General features: G+C 38.8%; 1 protein-coding gene across 1 annotated transcript; it reads left to right on the top strand.

The window, feature by feature from the left end:
- Positions 1 to 177: 177 nt before the first annotated feature.
- On the top strand, positions 178 to 18,308 carry LOC129744396 (ubiquitin-like modifier-activating enzyme 1). The gene is made up of 7 exons (XM_055736900.1): positions 178 to 814; positions 3,306 to 4,046; positions 7,284 to 8,333; positions 8,398 to 8,649; positions 8,721 to 9,029; positions 9,268 to 9,638; positions 10,951 to 18,308. The coding sequence occupies exons 1-7, from the start codon at positions 638 to 640 to the stop codon at positions 11,363 to 11,365; spliced, it is 3,315 nt and encodes a 1,104-aa protein (XP_055592875.1). The 5' UTR covers positions 178 to 637; the 3' UTR covers positions 11,366 to 18,308.
- Positions 18,309 to 20,285: the final 1,977 nt, after the last annotated feature.

Here is a 20,285-nt window from a genome sequence, read left to right as displayed (position 1 = left end):
TTCGAATGTTTTTGAAAAAATCAGGACACTTGGCACCTCTATGCCGCTGATCATCTTGAACAGGCTCGTGCTAGCTGTCAATTGACCGTCAACTCCGCGAACTTCAGTTCAGCGGCCGCGCGGTTCTGAGCCGGCCCTTTTTTCGCGGAAGTCGACATTCGCTCAATTTGGCATCAGTCTTGCACTCGAGTCTCGCATCGCCGTTCTTTAGTAGTTATTGCTTGCGAAATTAAAAGCTGAACATTTTTGTGACCACACGGATACCATCGCCGGTGACTAATAAAATCTAGCTGCATTTTGTTTCCAGGTGTGCGTGGTTCTTGTGCGAAACGTGTGCAATTCGTCGGGAGTGTTGGTGCAGAGAAGAAAATCAAATTCCTTCCGAACATTCTGGGCTAGCCGTGCGATCTTGGTTTTCCCCATTTTGGTGTTGCTTTCGCAAGAGTTCCGTCTCCCGTGTTCGCTGGAATAGAGTCGCGCGGTGCTTGTCCTTCAATTGGTCGTTCGTTTCCGATCTGTGCCCCCAAAACCAGAATTTGGGTGCTCCGTTTTTAGTTTTTTCCGGCCTGGTGGTGGCTCTGCGGTCCAATCGTGACTCAGCGGAGACGCAACCGGTTCGTCCGAAAACTGTAGCTTAATGTCTAGTGGCGAATTTCATTTGGACAGTTCCGCCGTCGATCCCCCAGCCGCCAAAAAGCGGAAACTGCCACTACCTTCGTCGCCAACTGCTTCGTTGTCGACTAGCAGCAGCTCAGCCGCCGCTGCCTCCTGCGCCTCCTCATCGTCCTCGTCATCGGCCAACAACTCAGCGAAGGTGAGACACAGAACAAAAAAATCCATAGGGTTACCAGGGGAGGGTGTAAAAGCTCTTAAACTAAAATTAACGGCGCGCTCGTATATTAATTTTTTGGTAGATGTCAAATCCCTTTTCAATGCTTTTGTATATGTTTGTTTATAACGCCAGCATCGATAAAAAAAAATCACTTCAATAGAAAAAATCAATTTACGAACAAGCCGTGAGATTTACATTTAGTACTGTAACACAATATTATTGTTATTAATATGGGTTCATTCTCGATAGGTTCTCAAGTTATTCAAAAAATGGGTGACCCTCTCCCCACTTTATATCTCCCATCTGGCAAGAGAATGGGGTCTCAAACCATCGAAGAAACATTGTCCGTGAACAAATGAGCTCCCATGCAAATTTGGTTCCATTTTCTCGAAAAGTCGAAATATTAAAAAAAAAATGTATAAGTGACCCTCTACCCACTTTTTATTGTTCCACTATTCATAGAACTATTTATCGTACCCAAATACCTCTCCAAGCCAAATTTGTTTTCATTTGTTCGAATAGTTTCCAAGTTATACAATAACAAAGGGGTTGGTTAAAGCCCCCCTCCTTTCTGTATCTCCACTAGATGGAGGGAGGGGTTGAAATAATCATATAATCATTTCTCGTATTCCACTACCTTCCCATGCAGAATTTGGTTCCATTAGCTTGATTAGTTCTCCAGTTATGTAAAAAAATATAAGGTAGGGCCCCTCCCTCCTTCCTACCAACAATCTATAGAAACATTCCTCGTACTCAATTACCCACCAATGCCAAGTTTGCTATGATTTGCTTGAAAAGTTTTCGAGTTATGAAGACTTATTACTTTTATATGAGACCCCCTCCCCCTTCCAGAAAGAGGGAGGGGTCCCAAACTATTATAGGAACATTGCCCAGCCTCCAACACCATCATATGCCAAGTTTCACGTAGATCGGTTTAGTAGTTTTCGAGTTTATAGCGAACAGACAGAAAGACAGACAGACAGAAACTCATTTTTATATATACAGACCCCGTTCGATTTTGGCTACCCGCCCGTACATTTTGTGTTGCCAAAATCGAATGTTCCCAAAATCGAACGGTTTTTTTTCTCAACTTATTTTTCAGTTATTTTTACAAAATAACTATTATTATTACCAAAAACGTTATTTTTAGTCCTTTTCCGACCATTTGTATTATTTTTTTTATTTTTTTTTCATCATGTTTTTGATGCATTTTGCACCTTTCTTGTATTGTTTATATTGTTTGTTTTCATTTGACATATTTGCTGTTTTTGTTATTCTCCATCATTTTTTAATTGTTTTTTATAATTTCAATCTTTTGTTTGAATTTGTTTTTTAACTTTTTGAATTTTTCATCTTTTTGTCATTTTTGAGTACTTTATAAATTTATTAAAAACTTTTGTTTCTATTGTTGCATTTTATCACCATTTCAGAACATAAATACGTATGTATGGTGTTTGTCTAAATTATATTGATCCTGTTATAACGAAAACTAAAAGGTAATGTTGTTTCTGAAAACCGATGTTGCCAAAATCGAATGTTGCCAAAAACGAACGGTGTCTGTATATAGATTGTGTATTGCTTTCTTTAAGCCCAATGTCTGTTTTATCTACGTCTGTCCTAGATTGTCCCCGTACCTGCTGAACAGATTTTCACAAAGTTAGCATTATTAAACAATTACTTGAAATATCTAGATTATTTTTCCTACGCACATTGTTTTTGTAAAATTTCAATCCTTGAGCTACATTTAAAAATTTTAAAGGGAATTTCATTTAAGGTACACCGGGGTAAGTGTGGACGATGGCTATTAAAACAATGCTGTGCACTATTTTCTCAAACTTTTAATGCAGAATGTTCAATTTACTAGTTATCTATCCAATAACTGTAAAAAAGATAGAATTTCGACAATAAAGGATATTTACAACGACTTTTTTTTTGCGAATTTTCTATTTTCACCTACGATGTCGAGGTGATGTGCATCTTTTTCAATTGCCAATTTCTCGTAAACTAGCTGGCTCTCGATGAAAAACTCTACATTGAAACAATCCTTACATTCCAAACAACCAGTTAGGAAAAGAAACGGCGGTTAAAGATGAAGAAAAAAGTGTTTATTTACAAAAAACTAAAATAAGTTTCAAGAGATATATTTATTGGCATATAATTTTGCATGGTTATTGAAAATAAGTATCATCTTTCTGAAATTTCATTGTTGTTTTTTCATTTACTATAATTTTTGAACTTTCAGCTCGGTTTAGTTAAATTTCAACCATAATATTGTTTACTTTTACACTTCCAGTTCTCAAAATAGTTCACACGAAAAAAACTTTTCACTCATTATTTTGTCAACAACTTTGCCTCTTGAGCACCCCCACAATTTCACCATCCTTGCTGCTTTGGCCTCATTCGCGTGCGTTTTTCTCGTTTCTGTGTGTATATGCTCATACTCTGTTGTTTTCTCTCTCCCTGGTTACCCTAGGAAAAGTCAGAAGCAGCCGCAGTAGTAGCCGAGCAGCAGCAGCAAAAAGAAGAAGTTGTAATGGCGACGGCAAACAACAATGGATCCACGGCACCGTTCGAAGGCCAATCCGCTGGCCAGCAGCAGCAGGAAATCGATGAGGGTCTGTACTCTCGGCAGCTGTATGTCCTCGGTCACGAGGCGATGCGGCAAATGGCCCGTTCCGATGTGCTCATTTCCGGCCTCGGCGGGCTGGGTGTGGAGATTGCGAAAAACGTAATCCTCGGTGGGGTGAAATCTGTCACCCTGCATGACAAAGCGCTTTGCTCGCTGGCGGATCTGTCATCGCAGTTCTACCTGACCCCGGGGGATATTGGCAAGAACCGGGCCGAGGCCAGCTGTGGCCAGTTGTCGGAGCTGAACAACTATGTGCCTACCAGTGCTTATACGGGGGATCTGACTGAGGATTTTCTCCGCAAGTTCCGGGTTGTTGTGTTGACTGCCACCAGTCCTGCTGAGCAGCATCGGGTTGCCGTGATTACCCATCGGCACAACATCGCCCTGATTGTGGCCGACACCCGTGGCCTGTTTTCGCAGATCTTCTGCGATTTCGGCACCGATTTTACCGTGTATGATCAAACGGGGGCCACTCCGGGTTCGGCGATGGTCGCCAGTATTACAAACGATGTGGAAAGCATTGTGACCTGTTTGGATGAAAATCGTCATGGATTCGAGGACGGAGATTACGTTACATTCACGGAGGTGAGTGTGTGATTTACTTAGGTGATTTTGATTGATGGTACCTTCCCATTGTGCGGAAATGCGAATCTTTTTCATTTTTTCTTTTCAATTCGAAAAGTGTTTTCTCTTTGTGACTCATGGCTAATTACGGGGGAAGGGCTGCCAGGCTTGGCGGTTGTGGGCTTCGTGTTGTGTCGAAAGCCTTATTTCTACTCGCACAAAATGACCCTGAACAAGAAGTGTGTTTTTTTTAAAGTGATTTTGAAATTGCTTAGTGCATATTTACAACAACAAAAAGATTAATCTCGAATACCGCAAAAAAAAAAACCGTAGAGCAATGGATAAAAATCCAACTTTTTTTACACACTTACCAATTTGTTCGAATAAAGAAGTTTCGGTTTCTTTTGGAAAAAAAATAAGAGTAAATCAACATGCATGTTGTACTCGATTTTATCGAAAGAATTCTGTAGAATGTTGAAAATAATGAAAACTGATCTAGTTTTTTTTTTATATTTTTGAAGAGACAATAATTATTAGATATAAATTCTATTTTAAAAGGCCAGTAAAAGTTTCTGAAAAAATATTGGGTTAAGCTCTTATTCAAATCCATTCTATAGTTAATCAAGTGGCCCAACTTTGCCATCTAACTGAGTAGTTCTAAATATATTCCAAGTAAAAAAGCTATGAAATGTTTTTTTTCCTATGTAAGCTTCAGTCATGCTTCTGGATGAAACGAACATAAAAAGATTATTTTTTATTAATATTTCAACAACGCGAGATGAATTTTTTTTGAATAGTTGGAAGAGGTAGGAAAATGTTATAAACAAAAGTAAGAACCAATTAATAGCAATGTTAAAAATCTTAAATGCTTTTTAAACTGGTTTTATTTCGATTCCTCTGTTTATCGTGATTTCTTTTTATATATGTCGGTTTCCAAGTTGGTTCTAATAACTTATTGCTTCATAATTTATAATAATGTACAAAAAACATCAATATTTTAATTTTAGCATTTTATCGAGCCTAAAGTTTGTATGGGATTTTGAGACATTTTGTTCGGGAGGAACATGAAAATCCAGTTTATCATGAATAACGTTTGTCCTCTTCGCATCGCAATTTATTTTAATTTTTTTTTCTTTATGTTCTCATCATTTCCAACTGTTTAAAATGATTTTTTAAACAGTAATGAATATAACCCTGAAAAAAGTAACCCAATTTTTGGAGTCTAATAACTTTTTTATCATAAGTCGAATCGAAATGCAGTCTTGGGATGAAATATTTGTCATAATTTAGACTTTAAGAAAAACCGTTTTCAAAAGAAATCGACCGAAGGGGACCAAAGTTATTGATGAAAAACTTGACTGTCATGTTCCTCCCGAACAAAATGTCTCAAAATCCCATACAAACTTCAGGCTCGTTGAGCGACCCCTTTCCATGATCCGATCTGGCCCAAATTTGGCATGAGACCTTTTACTAGGCCTAGGATCAGTTTAAGCCAGCAGTGCATAACATTTCACAAGCTTGAAATTTTCCATACAAATTTGGGGCAGTCTAGTGTACATTTTGAATTTTGTATTCCAAGTATTAAAAGCCTGCTTGTCTTCATTATATAAATACTCAATTAATGTGTCAAGAAAATTAAATTAAAATGGCTATGACAAAAATATCATAAAAATTTACATGATGCAAAAAAAGAGCGACGCATTTCAGTCCACATCATACACCTAAGTATATGAACTTCTTTAAAGCCGAGCAAAATGAACCGACACACACAGTGTCGGGCAAAATAAAAAGAACAGGTTGTATGTACATTTACCTTTGTGGCTTTACCAGCAGTAATCGATAACATGAACATAGCTTGTTAGATCGAAAACCCCTTTTTAGTATAGCTTTAGTCTTGCATATTATTTTTCAATCAACTTTAAATTATTGTCATTAATCGGTAGTTTCGAGTTCGGTAGTTTTTTTTGGTAAAAATTTTCGATCATTCGGTATAAAATTACCGGGATTCTGTAATTAAAAATTGCGAAAAAAGTGTTTCGTCAGGTAATATTTACAAAAAACCTGTTTGTTACCTTTGCCAATTATTCAGTGAATTTAATTTGTCTCCTAGAAATTTTTTGAAAATGTGAAAAATAATTAAGTTTATAGGTGACAATTTTGATAACCGTTCTTTGTGACAAGATCATTATCCGGTTATACATTTTCCACTCTTTTTCATGTTTTCGATCGTGTCACATACATAATCGAGACTAACCCGATTTTTTGTTTTCGTTCATGGTGCTTTTTTGTGTCCGTTACTGTGCGCAAAATAAAAAGCGTACGCCTTCCTCCGACATCGATGTCGATCGTCTCCTAATGAGACGAGTGGAGTGACGATACAACGTGTGACGTCACTGGGGAAAATCAAAACCATTCAATGTTTTTCCGGGGTTAGCAGCGAAGCGTGAAACCGAAACGAACTCGCTTCGAGCAGATTTAGTAGGTGGGTACTTGGGAATCGGGTTTTCTTTTAGCGTCTTGATATTTGCACGAGTGGAGCGCATTCTCTGTTGCGATCTCGTTGAACTGAGAACTTATATGAATGAAGCTTCTTTTAATGTGCCCACTGCGTGTGGTGACGTTAAAGATATTTCCGTTCGTTTGCGACGATCGAGACAATTTTATCAATTTACGGTACGCATGCATTTTTCGTTGTAAACAAAGCTAAAAATGTATCGATTTATAGATGCAATAATTAAAGCAAACATTGAAAAAACCAAGAAAGTACAACAATTTATCAATACACTGATCAATGTATGTACTGATGTTATGAAATCGCTTGGTACATCTTTGTACGTGAAAATAATCACATTATAGTAGGTGATGGAAAGAATTAGAGAAACATGAGGTACAAAGAACGGAAGAACATAATCCATAAATATCATGAATTTTCCAAAAAAGATACAACGGCTCACCGGCAGGACTTGAACCTGCGGAGATTGCATCACCTACGAAAATGTGACAACAATTTAATTTTCTTATGTTGAAAATTATAATTTAAAACAACGGGCTAATCAACAGAAAACAGACACAGCATGAGTCATCTGCCTAATTAGCGCTATGACATGTAAACACGTAGCGTTGTGGGTTTCGTGAAAAAAAAATCGATTCCATGCACCTTATTTGCGGAAGGTATCATGAATGATTGCATAGCGCCAGTTTTACCTATATGATATAACTTAACTTCAAAATGTTCCTTTTGCTCTTCGAACCCATTAGGTCGAGGGTATGACTGAGCTGAATGGTTGCGAACCAATCAAAATCAAAACATTGGGACCGTACACCTTCAGCATCGGAGACACCACCAAATTGGGAGTTTATGTTAGGGGAGGAATCGTCACCCAGGTTAAAATGCCAAAGCAGGTGTCGTTCAAACCGCTGGCGGAGGCTGAAAACGCTCCTGAATTCATTATGTCCGATTTCTCCAAATGGGACCATCCGCAGAATACGCAGATTGCATTTACCGTGCTCGGACGGTATCAGGAAAAACATGGTCGCACGCCACGTCCGTGGAATGTCGATGATGCCGCTGAATTTGTCGAATTGTGCAAGGAACGTGCCAAGGAGCTCAAAGTGGATGAAGTCAACGAACGCATGCTGACCACCTTTGCCAAGGTATGTGCGGGAGATTTATGCCCAATGAATGGCACAATTGGAGGGATCACTGCCCAGGAAGTGATGAAAGCTTGCACCGGAAAGTTTACCCCGATCTATCAATACTTCTGCTTCGATGCTGTCGATTGTTTGCCCGAAGGTGAATTGTCGGAAGAAGAATGCCAACCGATTGGATCCAGATACGATGGGCAAATTGCTGTTTTCGGACGCAAATTCCAGGAAGTCCTTGGAAAGTTGAAATATTTCGTCGTTGGAGCCGGTGCTATTGGGTGTGAATTGTTGAAGAACTTCGCCATGATTGGCGTGGCCGCAAAAGAGGAGGGAGAAATTATTGTCACTGATATGGATCTGATCGAAAAGAGTAACCTGAACAGGCAGTTTCTGTTCCGACCGCACGATGTTCAGCAACCCAAGAGTCGCGTAGCTGCCCTGGCAGTTAAGCGCATGAATGGAGATATTAATGTTACGTCCCATGAAAATCGTGTCGGAGTCGAAACAGAGAAAATCTACGACGACAAATTTTTCGAACGTTTGGACGGTGTAGCCAATGCTTTGGACAATATTGATGCCCGTATTTACATGGATCGTCGCTGTGTCTATTACAGGAAACCGCTTTTGGAATCGGGTACTCTTGGAACTATGGGAAATATTCAGGTTAGTTGAACAATAACTATTTGAAGCTTTGCTAGGTTGCACTTATAACATTGTTGTATTCCAGGTTGTTGTACCATTCTTGACAGAATCATACAGCTCATCCCAAGATCCTCCGGAAAAATCGATTCCTATCTGTACTTTGAAAAATTTCCCGAACGCCATCGAGCACACCCTTCAATGGGCTCGCGATATGTTCGAAGGCATTTTCAAGCAGTCCGCTGCCAACGCTGCCCAGTATGTATCGGATCCGCTCTTCATCGAACGTACCTTGAGACTGCCAGGCGTTCAACCGTTGGAAGTTTTGGAATCCGTCAAGGTATTTCACAATTGTTTTTCAAATTCCTGAATAAAATATCAACTGTAATAATTTAATTTTCCTCCCAACAGACTGCCCTCATCGACGAGAGACCCAAGAGCATCGAAGATTGCGTCAAATGGGCCCGGCTTCATTTCCAGGAGCAATACTCGAACCAGATTCGCCAGTTGCTGTTCAACTTCCCACCTGATCAGCAAACCTCGACCGGGCAGCCGTTCTGGTCGGGCCCGAAGCGTTGCCCGGAAGCGATCACATTCGATATCCAAAATCCACTCCATGTGGATTACATTTTTGCGACTGCCAATCTTCAAGCTGCAGTGTACGGCGTCAAACAACTACGCAACCGGGAAGCGATTGCCGAAATGGCTGCCAAGGTTCAGGTTAGTTGAACTTCGATTACCAACACAAATTTATCTAAAAAAACACCTACTTTCCATGGGACATCAAACGTACAGCTGTTTATGTCTATTATTAGAGTAGGAATATTACAATTGCTGCAATGAATTAGTTACCTTTGATAATCATTCTGCCAATGTTTGTCACAACTAATTTGTAGGACAAACTATGTTTTTACAAGCGACCTGATTTTCTACAATTAAAATTTTCTAATTATGTTAGGTGCCTGCATTCATACCTCGATCGGGTGTGAAAATTGCTGTCACCGATGCGGCCATGCAGGCCGAAGCCAACGGTGGCACATCGGAAGAGCTGGACCAGGACCGTATCACCCGGCTGCAGAAGGAGCTGGCCTCGCTTGGTCGGCTCGACTTCAGCATCACTCCGCTGGAGTTCGAAAAGGACGACGATACCAATTTGCACATGGACTTCATCGTGGCCGCGTCAAATCTGCGCGCTGCCAACTACAAAATTCCGCCGGCCGATCGGCATAAATCCAAGCTGATTGCCGGTAAAATTATGCCAGCCATTGCCACGACCACCTCGCTAGTTGCCGGGTGCGTTTCGCTGGAGCTATACAAGCTGGCCCAGGGGTGAGTATTGATTCTTAATGTTAGTTTTTTTTAATCATCAGAAGATTACAAAAAACCCAAATTTTAAATCAAAAGTTTGCCAGGGCATAAGCAATCAAACAGTAAAAACTTTGTATATACCTAATTCTTTTCGGTAGGTATAATATCGAATAGAATCGCCACAGAGACTTACAAAAAAAACCTAATCAAAACGAAATTAGTGGTAATATTCACGGAATTCAAAAAGCGAAGTGTTGTACACAGAATGGCATTCTATTTGCCATTTGCCTACGTTAATTTTGTTTGTTACTTGTTTTGAAAAGCAAGTCTCATGAAATGAGCATAAAAATGCTTCAAATGATCAACGACGATATATATTCGTTCGATATTGAAAAGATTAGCACTTAACAAAAACTTGCTATGTGACTTGAACGACGCTAACCCTATACATTTTGCAGGATATAATGTTAAGTACACATTAGACTGCCTCAAATTTTTATGAGAAATTTCTTCTGAAATGTTATGCGCTGCATGCTTAAATTGATTCTAGACCTAGAATAAGGTTTCATGCCAAATTTGGGCCAGATCGGATCACGGGAAAGGGTCGCTCAACGAACCGAAAGGCCGAAAGTTTTTGTATGGGATTTTGAGACATTTTGTTTTTTTTCCAACTTTTCATTAATAACTTTAGCCCCCTTCGGCCGATTTCTTTTGAAAATGGTTTTTCTTAAAGTCTAAATTATGACAAATATTTCATTCCAAGACTGCATTTCGATAAGAGTTAAGATAAAAAAGTTATTAAACTTAAAAAATGAAGTAACTTTTTCCATGGTGATATTCCTCACTGTTATTGCTGCGTCAAAATATTCGAAGCAGTGTCTCATTAATAGTGATGAATATCACCCTTAAAAAAGATAACTAATTTTTTAAGCTTAATAACTTTTGTGCATTAACTCTAATCGAAATGCAGTCTTCGGATAAAATATTTTTCACAATTTAGACTTTAAGAAAAAACGTTTTCGAAAGAAATCGGCCGAAGGGGACCAAAGTTATTAATGAAAAACTGGACTTTCGTGTTTTCTCCCGAAGAAAGTGTCCCAAAATCCCATACAAACTTTAGGCTCGTTAGGCGACCCCTTCCCGTGATCCGATCTGGCCCAAATTTGGTATAAGACCTTGTACTAGGCCTAGGATCAATTCAAGCCTGCAGCGCATAACTTTTTCAAATGTCGGGTCATTTGGGGCACTCTAGTACACATCTCATAGTCGGAGTTGGAATAATAATAATAAAATGAACTCGAATAATATTTAATATTTTTTTCTTTATTCTCAGCTTTAACACCCTGGAACGCTTCAAGAACGGTTTCATCAATCTGGCCCTGCCGTTCTTCACCTTCTCGGAGCCGATCCAAGCCAAGAAGCAAACCTACTACGACAAAGACTGGACCTTGTGGGATCGCTTTGATGTGCAGGGCGATCTCACGCTCAAGGAGTTCCTGGACTATTTCGAGCGCGAACATAAGCTGCAGATTACGATGCTGTCTCAGGGCGTATGTATGTTATATGCATTCTTCATGGCCAAGGATAAGAAGACGGAACGGCTGAGCCTAACCATGTCCGAGGTAGTGCGGCGTGTCTCGAAGAAGGAAATCGAACCGCACGTACGTGCGCTGGTCTTTGAGATTTGCTGCAACGACGTCGAAGGTGAAGACGTTGAGATTCCTTATGTGCGCTACATTTTGCCGTAGAACGGCATCGCCACAAGTTTCCGTTAGCTGACGTTACGTATTTCTCTTAGGGAAGACACACAGACACACATACAAACACCAACACACATGCAGACACAACCTGGAACAGCAAATACACTTGTACTCACACCTAAATTTAAGAGCATTGAAAACACTGACACATACAGGAACACACACCTTTTGAAACGAGAGTTGAGAGGAGAGAAAAATAAACATCATATTTTAAAATATTTGCAGAATAGTTTGAACTTTCGGTCTTCTCGTAAACAAGCAGCTTCGAGAAGTCGCGCCTTTTTTTCTTTCTCTTAGCATAATCTGGTTGTTTACGTAGTTTTTGTTTTCATGTTTCGTGCAACGTCCTATTAATACAAATATTGAACTTATTTTGCAGAGTAATCAATTTAAAGAGAACATTTAAAATAAAAGGAATAGATTCATAAATGCGAATCTTACTCGACTATATTTATTAGAACGAGATGTCGCTTTACCTCATCTTTTGGTACTGACTCTCGCTAATCAGATTCATTGTCCTTGTTTTCGAGTGATGCAAAATTAGATGAACGATAGTTCTTTGATGTTTAGTTTTTTGATTGGCTTTTTCTGAAATATTGATTGAAAAGAAGGCGAAAACATCGATGATAATAATTGACATGTTCAAACTCGATTACGTTTATTGTTTTCTTTGGCGAAGTCAATTTCAACTGAAGACACTTTTAAGCAAGATGAGGAAAAAGTTAAAGAGTGTTTATTATCAGATGCGGTGGAGTTAACGAAAAGCATAATATATCCGGACTTAATAAAAAGACAAGTGTCTAGATCGAGGTACCACAAGGCAATGCCTGCTTGCTCTTGCTTATTTATTTCTCAAGCTTCGTTTTCTCTCTCTGCCACAACAGTGTGCCCAGTGGGACACAACAGCTCTTCCCCCTTTATATGTTCTTATTCATCTATTATTTAGCTTACTTTTAACTCCAATTCATTATGAAATACTATTATCTAAATGCACTTTTGATCGCTTGTTCCTACTTGATCTTCGTAATTCTACTCCAAGATCGATCGCTTTTCTTTTTCTTTTCATTCTCTTTTCATCAACCACTTCCGGAAATCCCAGAAACTCCTCTTCACTGTTGGACTCTGCAGTTGCCGTTTGACCCACTTCTTTGTCTCTAGAATGCGCAGTCTTAATATTCACGTTAGGCCTAGAGGAATTGTCCTGACGGGCCGGGATCCGTATTTGGGTACGATGAGCCATAATTCGCACGTTTCCAACTAGTACCTGGAAAGTATTTTGAGAAAACCTTTTTAAGTATATTGCTTTCAGCCACCTGGCGTTGTTATGAATTTTCGGATTTTTGTACCATATCTCATCTCCCTCACATAATTTATTGAATGGATCATGCAAATCCCTTTCCTTTCCTACAATTTTTTTTGTTTCTTTGCACGACTGCGTCAGCATTTGTTTAGATTTCAATTTAGGGTTTAATAAATCCATAATTGTTTTAGGCTTGTATGTAAATACTTTTTCAGAAGGGAAATTTCCATCATTTGTCGGGGTATTCCTGTAGTTTATTAAAAATAAATTTATTTGATCTTCTATGTTTAAATCAGCGAATTCTGGATCTAGCAAGAATTTTATTAAAACATCCTTGGTAGTCCTTACTAACCTTTCGGCTTGCCCATTGCTCGAAGGATTGTATGGTGGGCTTTTGAGAACCTTTATACCTTGGTTTTCTAAAAAAATTACAAATTTATGCGAATTAAATGGTGGTCCTCCGTCAGATACTAATACGTCTGGTAACCCAAATCTGGCAAAATATTCTACCAATCTTTGTAAAACTTTACTATGATCTGTTCCCTTTTTCATCCAAACTATTTCCAACCATTTTGAGTAACTGTCAATCAATAATAAAAATGTATGACTAGAAAGGTGGAAGAAGTCTATGTGAACTCTACTGAATGGCCTTGTTGTTGGGGTCCATTTAGATGATATTTTTGTTTCAAAAATGGGCATTCTACTGCCACAAACATCACATTCTGCCACGTATTTCTCAATACTAGAATTTATACCAAACCAATAAACTGTGCGTCTAGCTAATTGTTTCATTTTTACAATTCCTGCATGGTTGGCATGTAAAAGCTTTAGCACACTAGTTTGTAGCAATTGCGGAATTACAACTCTGTCTTTATAAAGTAAACATTGGTCTACTATTTCCAGTTCATGCTGGTTTGAATGAACATCGACAAATCGTTTTTCGATTCTTTCTGGCCAACCATTCCGTAGGAAATAAATTACATCTCTTAAAAATTTGTCGTTCAGTGTAGCACTAGCAATTTTACCATAATCCATAGGTAATTCATTGTTAAAATTAATACTCCTAACAAATTCTGTATCTATATCTTCCGGTACCGCTTGTAGAAGAGGGAAACGAGAACAGAAATCCGCATTTCCCATTTTCGAAGAAGGTCTATATTGAATTTTAAAATCGTATATTGATACCTCTAAAATATATCTTTGCAATCTAGTAACAAAGATAGAATTCTGACCAGTTTTCCCAAAAATACCCACTAATGGTTTATGATCAGTGAATACAATAAATTGTTGTCCATAAAGATATTTGTGGAATTTCTTGATTGTGCACACAAGTGCCAATGCCTCAAGATGTAAAATAGGATAACGTTTTTGTGCCTCGTTCAATGTAAACGAGGTAAAGGAAATAGGTTTTTCAACGCCATCTACGATGTGTGCAATAACACCTCCTAATCCATATCCCGAAGCATCAGAAACAACAACAATTGACTTATTTGGGTCATAAAACTCCAAAAAATTGGTTGAAGTTAAAGCTTGTTTGCTTTCTTCAAAGGCTTTTGTACAATTGGAATCCCAAATAAACTTTACGTTATTTCTTAATAAATTATACAAACAATATAACTTGGATGACAAATGTGGTATGAATCGATTATAATAATTAATCAACCCGAGAAAAGACTTCAATTCATTAACATTTGTTGGTGGTTTGGATTTTTGAATCGTCGAAATTTTATCAGGGCAAGGTAATAACCCATTATCACTTAATATATGTCCTAAATAATTCAATCTAGTGGACAGAAATCTACATTTTTCCCAATTGACTTTCACATTTGTTTCATCAAGTTTTTCCAAAACCAAAAATAATCGTTTTCTGCATTCTTCCATACTTGAACCACAAATTAAAACATCATCCAAATAAACAAACACACCTTCGAGGCCCGCCAATATTTTCTCCATAATTTCCTGGAAGATGGAAGCACTCGAAGAAGCTCCTTGAGGAAGCCTATTATATGTGAATAATCCTCTATGTGTATTTATAACCATAAACCTTTTGGACTTTTCCGATAATGATAGCTGAGTGTAGGCCCCCTCCAGATCCAAAGAACAAAAATATTTAGAACCGGCTAGCTTAGCAAACAAATCTTGGGCTACCGGTAAAGGATAAGAATGAGGTATTAAAACTTTGTTGATTGATACCTTACAATCAATGACCAATCTTATTTGGTCGTTCTTTTTCATAACGATAACTATAGGTGAAGCCCAACGACTCGTTTTTATAGGTGTAATCACCTTTTCTTTCTCGAGTTTATCTAAATATAATCCAACCTTTTCTCTTAGCCTATACGGAACATCATAAGCCTTTTTGAAAATAGGGCTGTCAATATTCAATACCAAATTTGCCTCAAATCCTTTGATGGGAGAGGAAAAGTCTTTCACAAAGACCTTTGAGAATTTTTGTTTTATTTCCGATATTATTTTATCTTTGTCTAAATTCACATTTTTTACTGAAGACACATTCGAAAACACTGATCTCCAATTAGGGACAAAAACATCCAACCAAGTTCTTCCAAATAATGGTAAAAAATCGTTATTGCAATTGAGCACTATTAATTTTAAAACCGCTTCTAGACCATTATATTGCACTTTAACCAAGACTTCTCCTTCAATCAATAATTTACCCCCATTTACTACAACTAATTGTTTGGAAGATGGTTGTAATGGAAAAGCAAAAAATTTTGAATATTGATTCCGACTTATTACGGAAACAGATGATCCACAATCAATTTCCATTTGAATGATTTTACCTTCAATCACAACATTTACTAAACAAGGATCATTTACTTTGTTTATGGACGTCACATTCATACATTGAAGATCACCTGTATCCGAGTCACTTTCAGAATCTGATTTTGCCGCTCTTAACCGATTTAACATTTCACTCAGCTGCTTATCCGCATTTATTCCGAATTTTCTCGGCTCGACATCTTCAACTGCATCCGCAAACTTAACTGCATCTCTCTTTCGATTTTTTAATTCAAAACATTTGTGAACTAGATGTCCTTTACGATTGCAGAAACTACACGTTATGCGGTCGTAATCTGGCCTACGCTGTCCTGGATAATTTTTTTTTTCTTTAGATTCATCATAATAACGTTGACGATCGCGTCTATAGTTATATCCAAAACTTTGTGCACCCTCCGAGCGATACGGTTCACGCCTGGTCGGCCTTGTACCTAGTCGACTTTTTACTGGTCCACGCATTGACCCTACAATTCCTACCGCAGCTGTTTGTGCCTGGCTATGTTCCATTACCTTAGTATGTTTTCTTGCCAACTCATATCCAGCAATAATCTTTTCCGCAATACCCAAAGTTAAGTTACACCCAAAATAATCTGCACGTAGCGGCTACGTGAAAAGCTACATAATTTTTATCCAAATGATTTTCACGTAAATGCTACGAAAAAAATGCGTAAACGCGTCCCTATAAGAATTCGTGCTTCATGGAAGTCACCCACAATTTACGTGAATTTTTAGTACGTTCTACGCCGTCTATTTGTAAAAGCTACTGGGAATATTTTTAGTATAGAAATGAAATTAATGTTGTTTTTACTTTGTAGTTCCATTTTGTTTATTATGATATAAAATAAAACCAAATTTAATTGAGAATAAACTTTATTTTCACACCAATTTTATAACTTTTCCCTCAATTTCTGCAGCTCGCTTGGTTTTTGGAATCCTGCAAAAATTTAAAAGAATGATTTAATTAAAAAAATATTATTGAAATAAAAAATGAATCACCTTTGTTGCGTTCATATGTTCTGTTTAACATCTTTTCCGTACAGTTCAACTTAAAACGAGTGATCGTCACCAGGTTCAACGAAAGATGAGTTGTGTCCATTGCTAAAAGGGGATGAAAAACGAAAATAAATTCATGATTATCATAAGCATCATTATCACTTACCAAAAAGACAAAGCTGAATCCACAGTTCCATTAGACACAAAAATTTTACAACAGCTAACGAAATCAGTTGGCTGATAATTCCCTTTTCTAATAAGAATTTACAACCACACGCTCAAAGCAAACGCACAAAACGGATTTAAATCATTCACTTAGACTTTACGTGAAATTCATGCAACAATTATGTGGAAGTAAAGTCGTTACTACCAGGGCTTCCGTTACATACTATGTTTACTAAAAACACACGTAGAATCGATATTATGCAGCAAAATCATAGTTTACGTGAAAAATCCCGTAGAAAAAATTTCTTTATTCTTTTGGGTGTAGGTTCCTTGATTAACAACTGCTTCAAAGGTATGTCCGTAACACCGAACAACAGTCTATCACGAATAGTTTTATCTTTGCCTTCGAAATTGCAGAACTCTGCCATAAGCTTTAGGGATAGCAAATAATCTTCAGCTGATTCACCTGGTTCCTGGAAACGCCCACTAAAGGCCAGACGTTGCGACACCTCATCATCGACTTTGTCAATGCGCGTTTTTAATGCAGCCACTATTTGAGCAAATGACGCCTCCGTAAGTTTACCAGGACCGGGGAATAAAAGCTTTAGTTCGGAAAAAATAAATGGTCCAGCGAGGGTGATAAAATGGGCTTTTTTATCATCCTCTGGTATTTTGTTTACCAAAAAGCAATACCCTAAACGCTCAATCCAATCGGAAAAGGATGTACCTCTCCTATACGGTTCAATTGATGTCGCCAAGTTCGAATTTGATCCTGATTCTGCCATAATGGACTACCACTACCAAAATCGATAAAAAATAAATGCAAACGGCTTACCTTCAATTCCAATAAGTATGAATATGCAAGCACCAAAACTGTATGCACTTTAATGCACCGAATGAATGCCACTCAGCACTCGATGAGTTACCGTCGATGGTGATCGAAATATTTTGCAGCTTGGGAACTCAGTTGAGCCCGACCAGAACTCACTCTCACGGTGAGATTTTTTGTTCCAATGAAGCTCAAACTTATTGTTGCGAGGACAATAACTATAGAAATGAAAAATGAGAAATTCAAACAATAAAACTTTGATGCTTTCACAATAGTACTTTTCACTTTTCAAAAGCTTTATATTCACTTCAAACACAATTTAAAATGAAAAATCGGTCTTTTTCAGATCTAGACTTCTAGATTGACGGAGATTTAGACTAAAGATGTTCACTTTACCACACAGATGATACGAGGGGATAGCTACGGCCAATTTTGACACGGCACCGCGGAACCAATTGTTTAGCCAATTAGCATAACCTGCGTTATATCCTTCACCCGACAACAGTTGTTGACCGAATTTACACACGATAATTGATTTTAACAATATAAATATATTTAAAAGTTTCAACTAAATTTTTCCTTTTCCTTGTCGCCAACTAATATATCCGGACTTAATAAAAAGACAAGTGTCTAGATCGAGGTACCACAAGGCAATGCCTGCTTGCTCTTGCTTATTTATTTCTCAAGCTTCGTTTTCTCTCTCTGCCACAACAGTGTGCCCAGTGGGACACAACAAAGCATACTAACTTATGTGAATGAATCAGAAATAATATTCAAAATGACGACGGGAGAGATTCAAAGTGAAATATCTGTATTTGATAATAAATAATGAACATTCAAAGTAATTGCGAGGCGTTTCCTTGAAGATGACAATTCGTATACGTGTTCTGCTGCAATCAGAAAATATCCTAAAGGGTCCTAAACATTGTAAAACATTTTTGCTATACTTATTGATTGTACACAGTCGGATAGTAGAGCAAATTCGAACATGGAGATGGATTGGCCATACGCTGCGACAGGATATACAGAGAGGCTTTTGACTGGATTCCAACCATCAAAGAAGATACAGTGCAGATCCAGAAGCTCGTACCATCGAAAATATCCACGATCGGAAGATATACGGTCGAAAGCTGACACAAAACCGCCACAACACAACAAGTTTATTGGTGGTAAGCAACGCGTGAGGTCTGACAAAGGTCTGGGTCCATTCAAGTGGCCGTTACCGAGGAGAACTTCGGAGAGTCAATCTCCGTGACATAGCAACAACTAAAAGAAGGCGTGTTGTAACCTTCAATTATACTTGGTTTATTTGCTGATTATATAAACCAAGTCGAATGAATCCTGTTCAACATAATAATAATAAACATTAAAATCACAAGAAAACTCACTATGCATTTCGCTCTGTGCATCAATCGAGATAAACCAAACACAACCCTGATGTTGTCAAACGACAAGAAAATTTCAAAATCAAAAGAAAGTCAAGCTTGAAACAGAAAAGAGCAAAAAAAAACTGAGCATTTCAGCTAAGTGTGAAAATTTGTTTTGCCAGGCCTTTGAGAAGAACAGCTAGGAAACCGAGGCAAAAACCATCCCTCCGGCTGGGGAGCAAGGAACGACTTATCGTGTATTTCTGCGCTCGCTAGCTGACACACGACCGACGAAAGCACGAAAGCACCAGAAAATCCGTCCGATTTGCACAAGAACGGGAAACAGACGCGCCAGAAGAGCCCCTGTAACAATTAAATATTATACTTGGTTTATTCTGTGCTTAAGCCAATTCGGAATAAATGTTCAAAACATTGCAAATCAAAAAGTCGCTTCAAATTACACTCAGTGTACATTGGGTAAACAAAATCTGAACGAAATTGGGTAAACCATACGAACCACACTGTAGAGGCCGGAAGAAAAAACAACGTGCTGCCGGAAGAGCCCCTTAAACGAGGGTAAGAGAGAATTTGACCTGAACATAAGCATCTCCTAACGGCAAACGCCTCCAGGGCTCTTCTTTTCTGTTTTTTTTCTTCCCTTTTTCTCTTTGGTTTCGACTGTGGGGCGGCGACGGAGCAGAAGGCCTCGACGACACCGCCAACAAGGAGATTGTGGCTCCCGGATTCAACGTGGTTTCGAGAAGGTTCGCTTACCGTCCAGAAGCAGAATCGCCTGGTGTATCTCCATCACCAAAAGATCCAGCAGCAATCGGCCGTCGTTCTCAGTCGAGCCACGATCGACTCAGGCCGGGCCGTGGAAGTTATTTTGTTCGCGGAAAATCGGAGTGATTTATTGGTGTGTGAGCTGCCAATGGTGACGAACAGGACATCTGGTGGCGGGTTTCGAAAGCTCGCAGCAGACAGGCAGCGGGAGCAGTGCCGTTCCGGAAGAATCGACGTCGTGTGGGAAAGGCCAGTGGTGACCGTAATGACGTCTGGTGGCCAGAATTCAAAACATTCATCGGGCGAGGAAATCGCGACACCTGGTGGCAGGTTTCGGAAACTCGCAGCTATTCAAGCAGCAACAGCGGTAGTCGTTCGCTTGCTCCGTGAGCCACCGGGGTGTGTTAGCCGGTCCCCGGAGGCACATTGCCTGGTGGCAAGCGTGATGGTTGGTCCGAAGATGACAGCAGGATCGTTCGACGCACAGGAGGATTCCGAGGCAGCAAGCCATTCACCGAGTTCGACAGAATGCAGTTGGCACGTAAGTCGGAAGTTATAAATTGATATTTTGTTTACCCACCCACAATAATTTCGACTATGGGCCATTGGAGCCAAAAATAAAATGATTTGCTAAGACAATGTTGCAAACTGAACATTAAAGTTTTATGTTTT

This window comes from Uranotaenia lowii, chromosome 2 (assembly GCF_029784155.1).
Source record: "Uranotaenia lowii strain MFRU-FL chromosome 2, ASM2978415v1, whole genome shotgun sequence".
NCBI lineage: Eukaryota > Metazoa > Arthropoda > Insecta > Diptera > Culicidae > Uranotaenia > Uranotaenia lowii.
This window is presented reverse-complemented; position numbering and strand designations above follow the sequence as displayed.

Coding starts and splice junctions, on each gene's coding strand:
- LOC129744396 (XM_055736900.1), top strand. CDS start 638: ATGTCTAGTGGCGAATTTCATTTGGACAGTTCCGCCGTCGATCCCCCA. Junction 8,650..8,720: donor AAGTTTTGGAATCCGTCAAG/GTATTTCACAAT, acceptor TCCTCCCAACAG/ACTGCCCTCATCGACGAGAG. Junction 9,639..10,950: donor CTATACAAGCTGGCCCAGGG/GTGAGTATTGAT, acceptor CTTTATTCTCAG/CTTTAACACCCTGGAACGCT.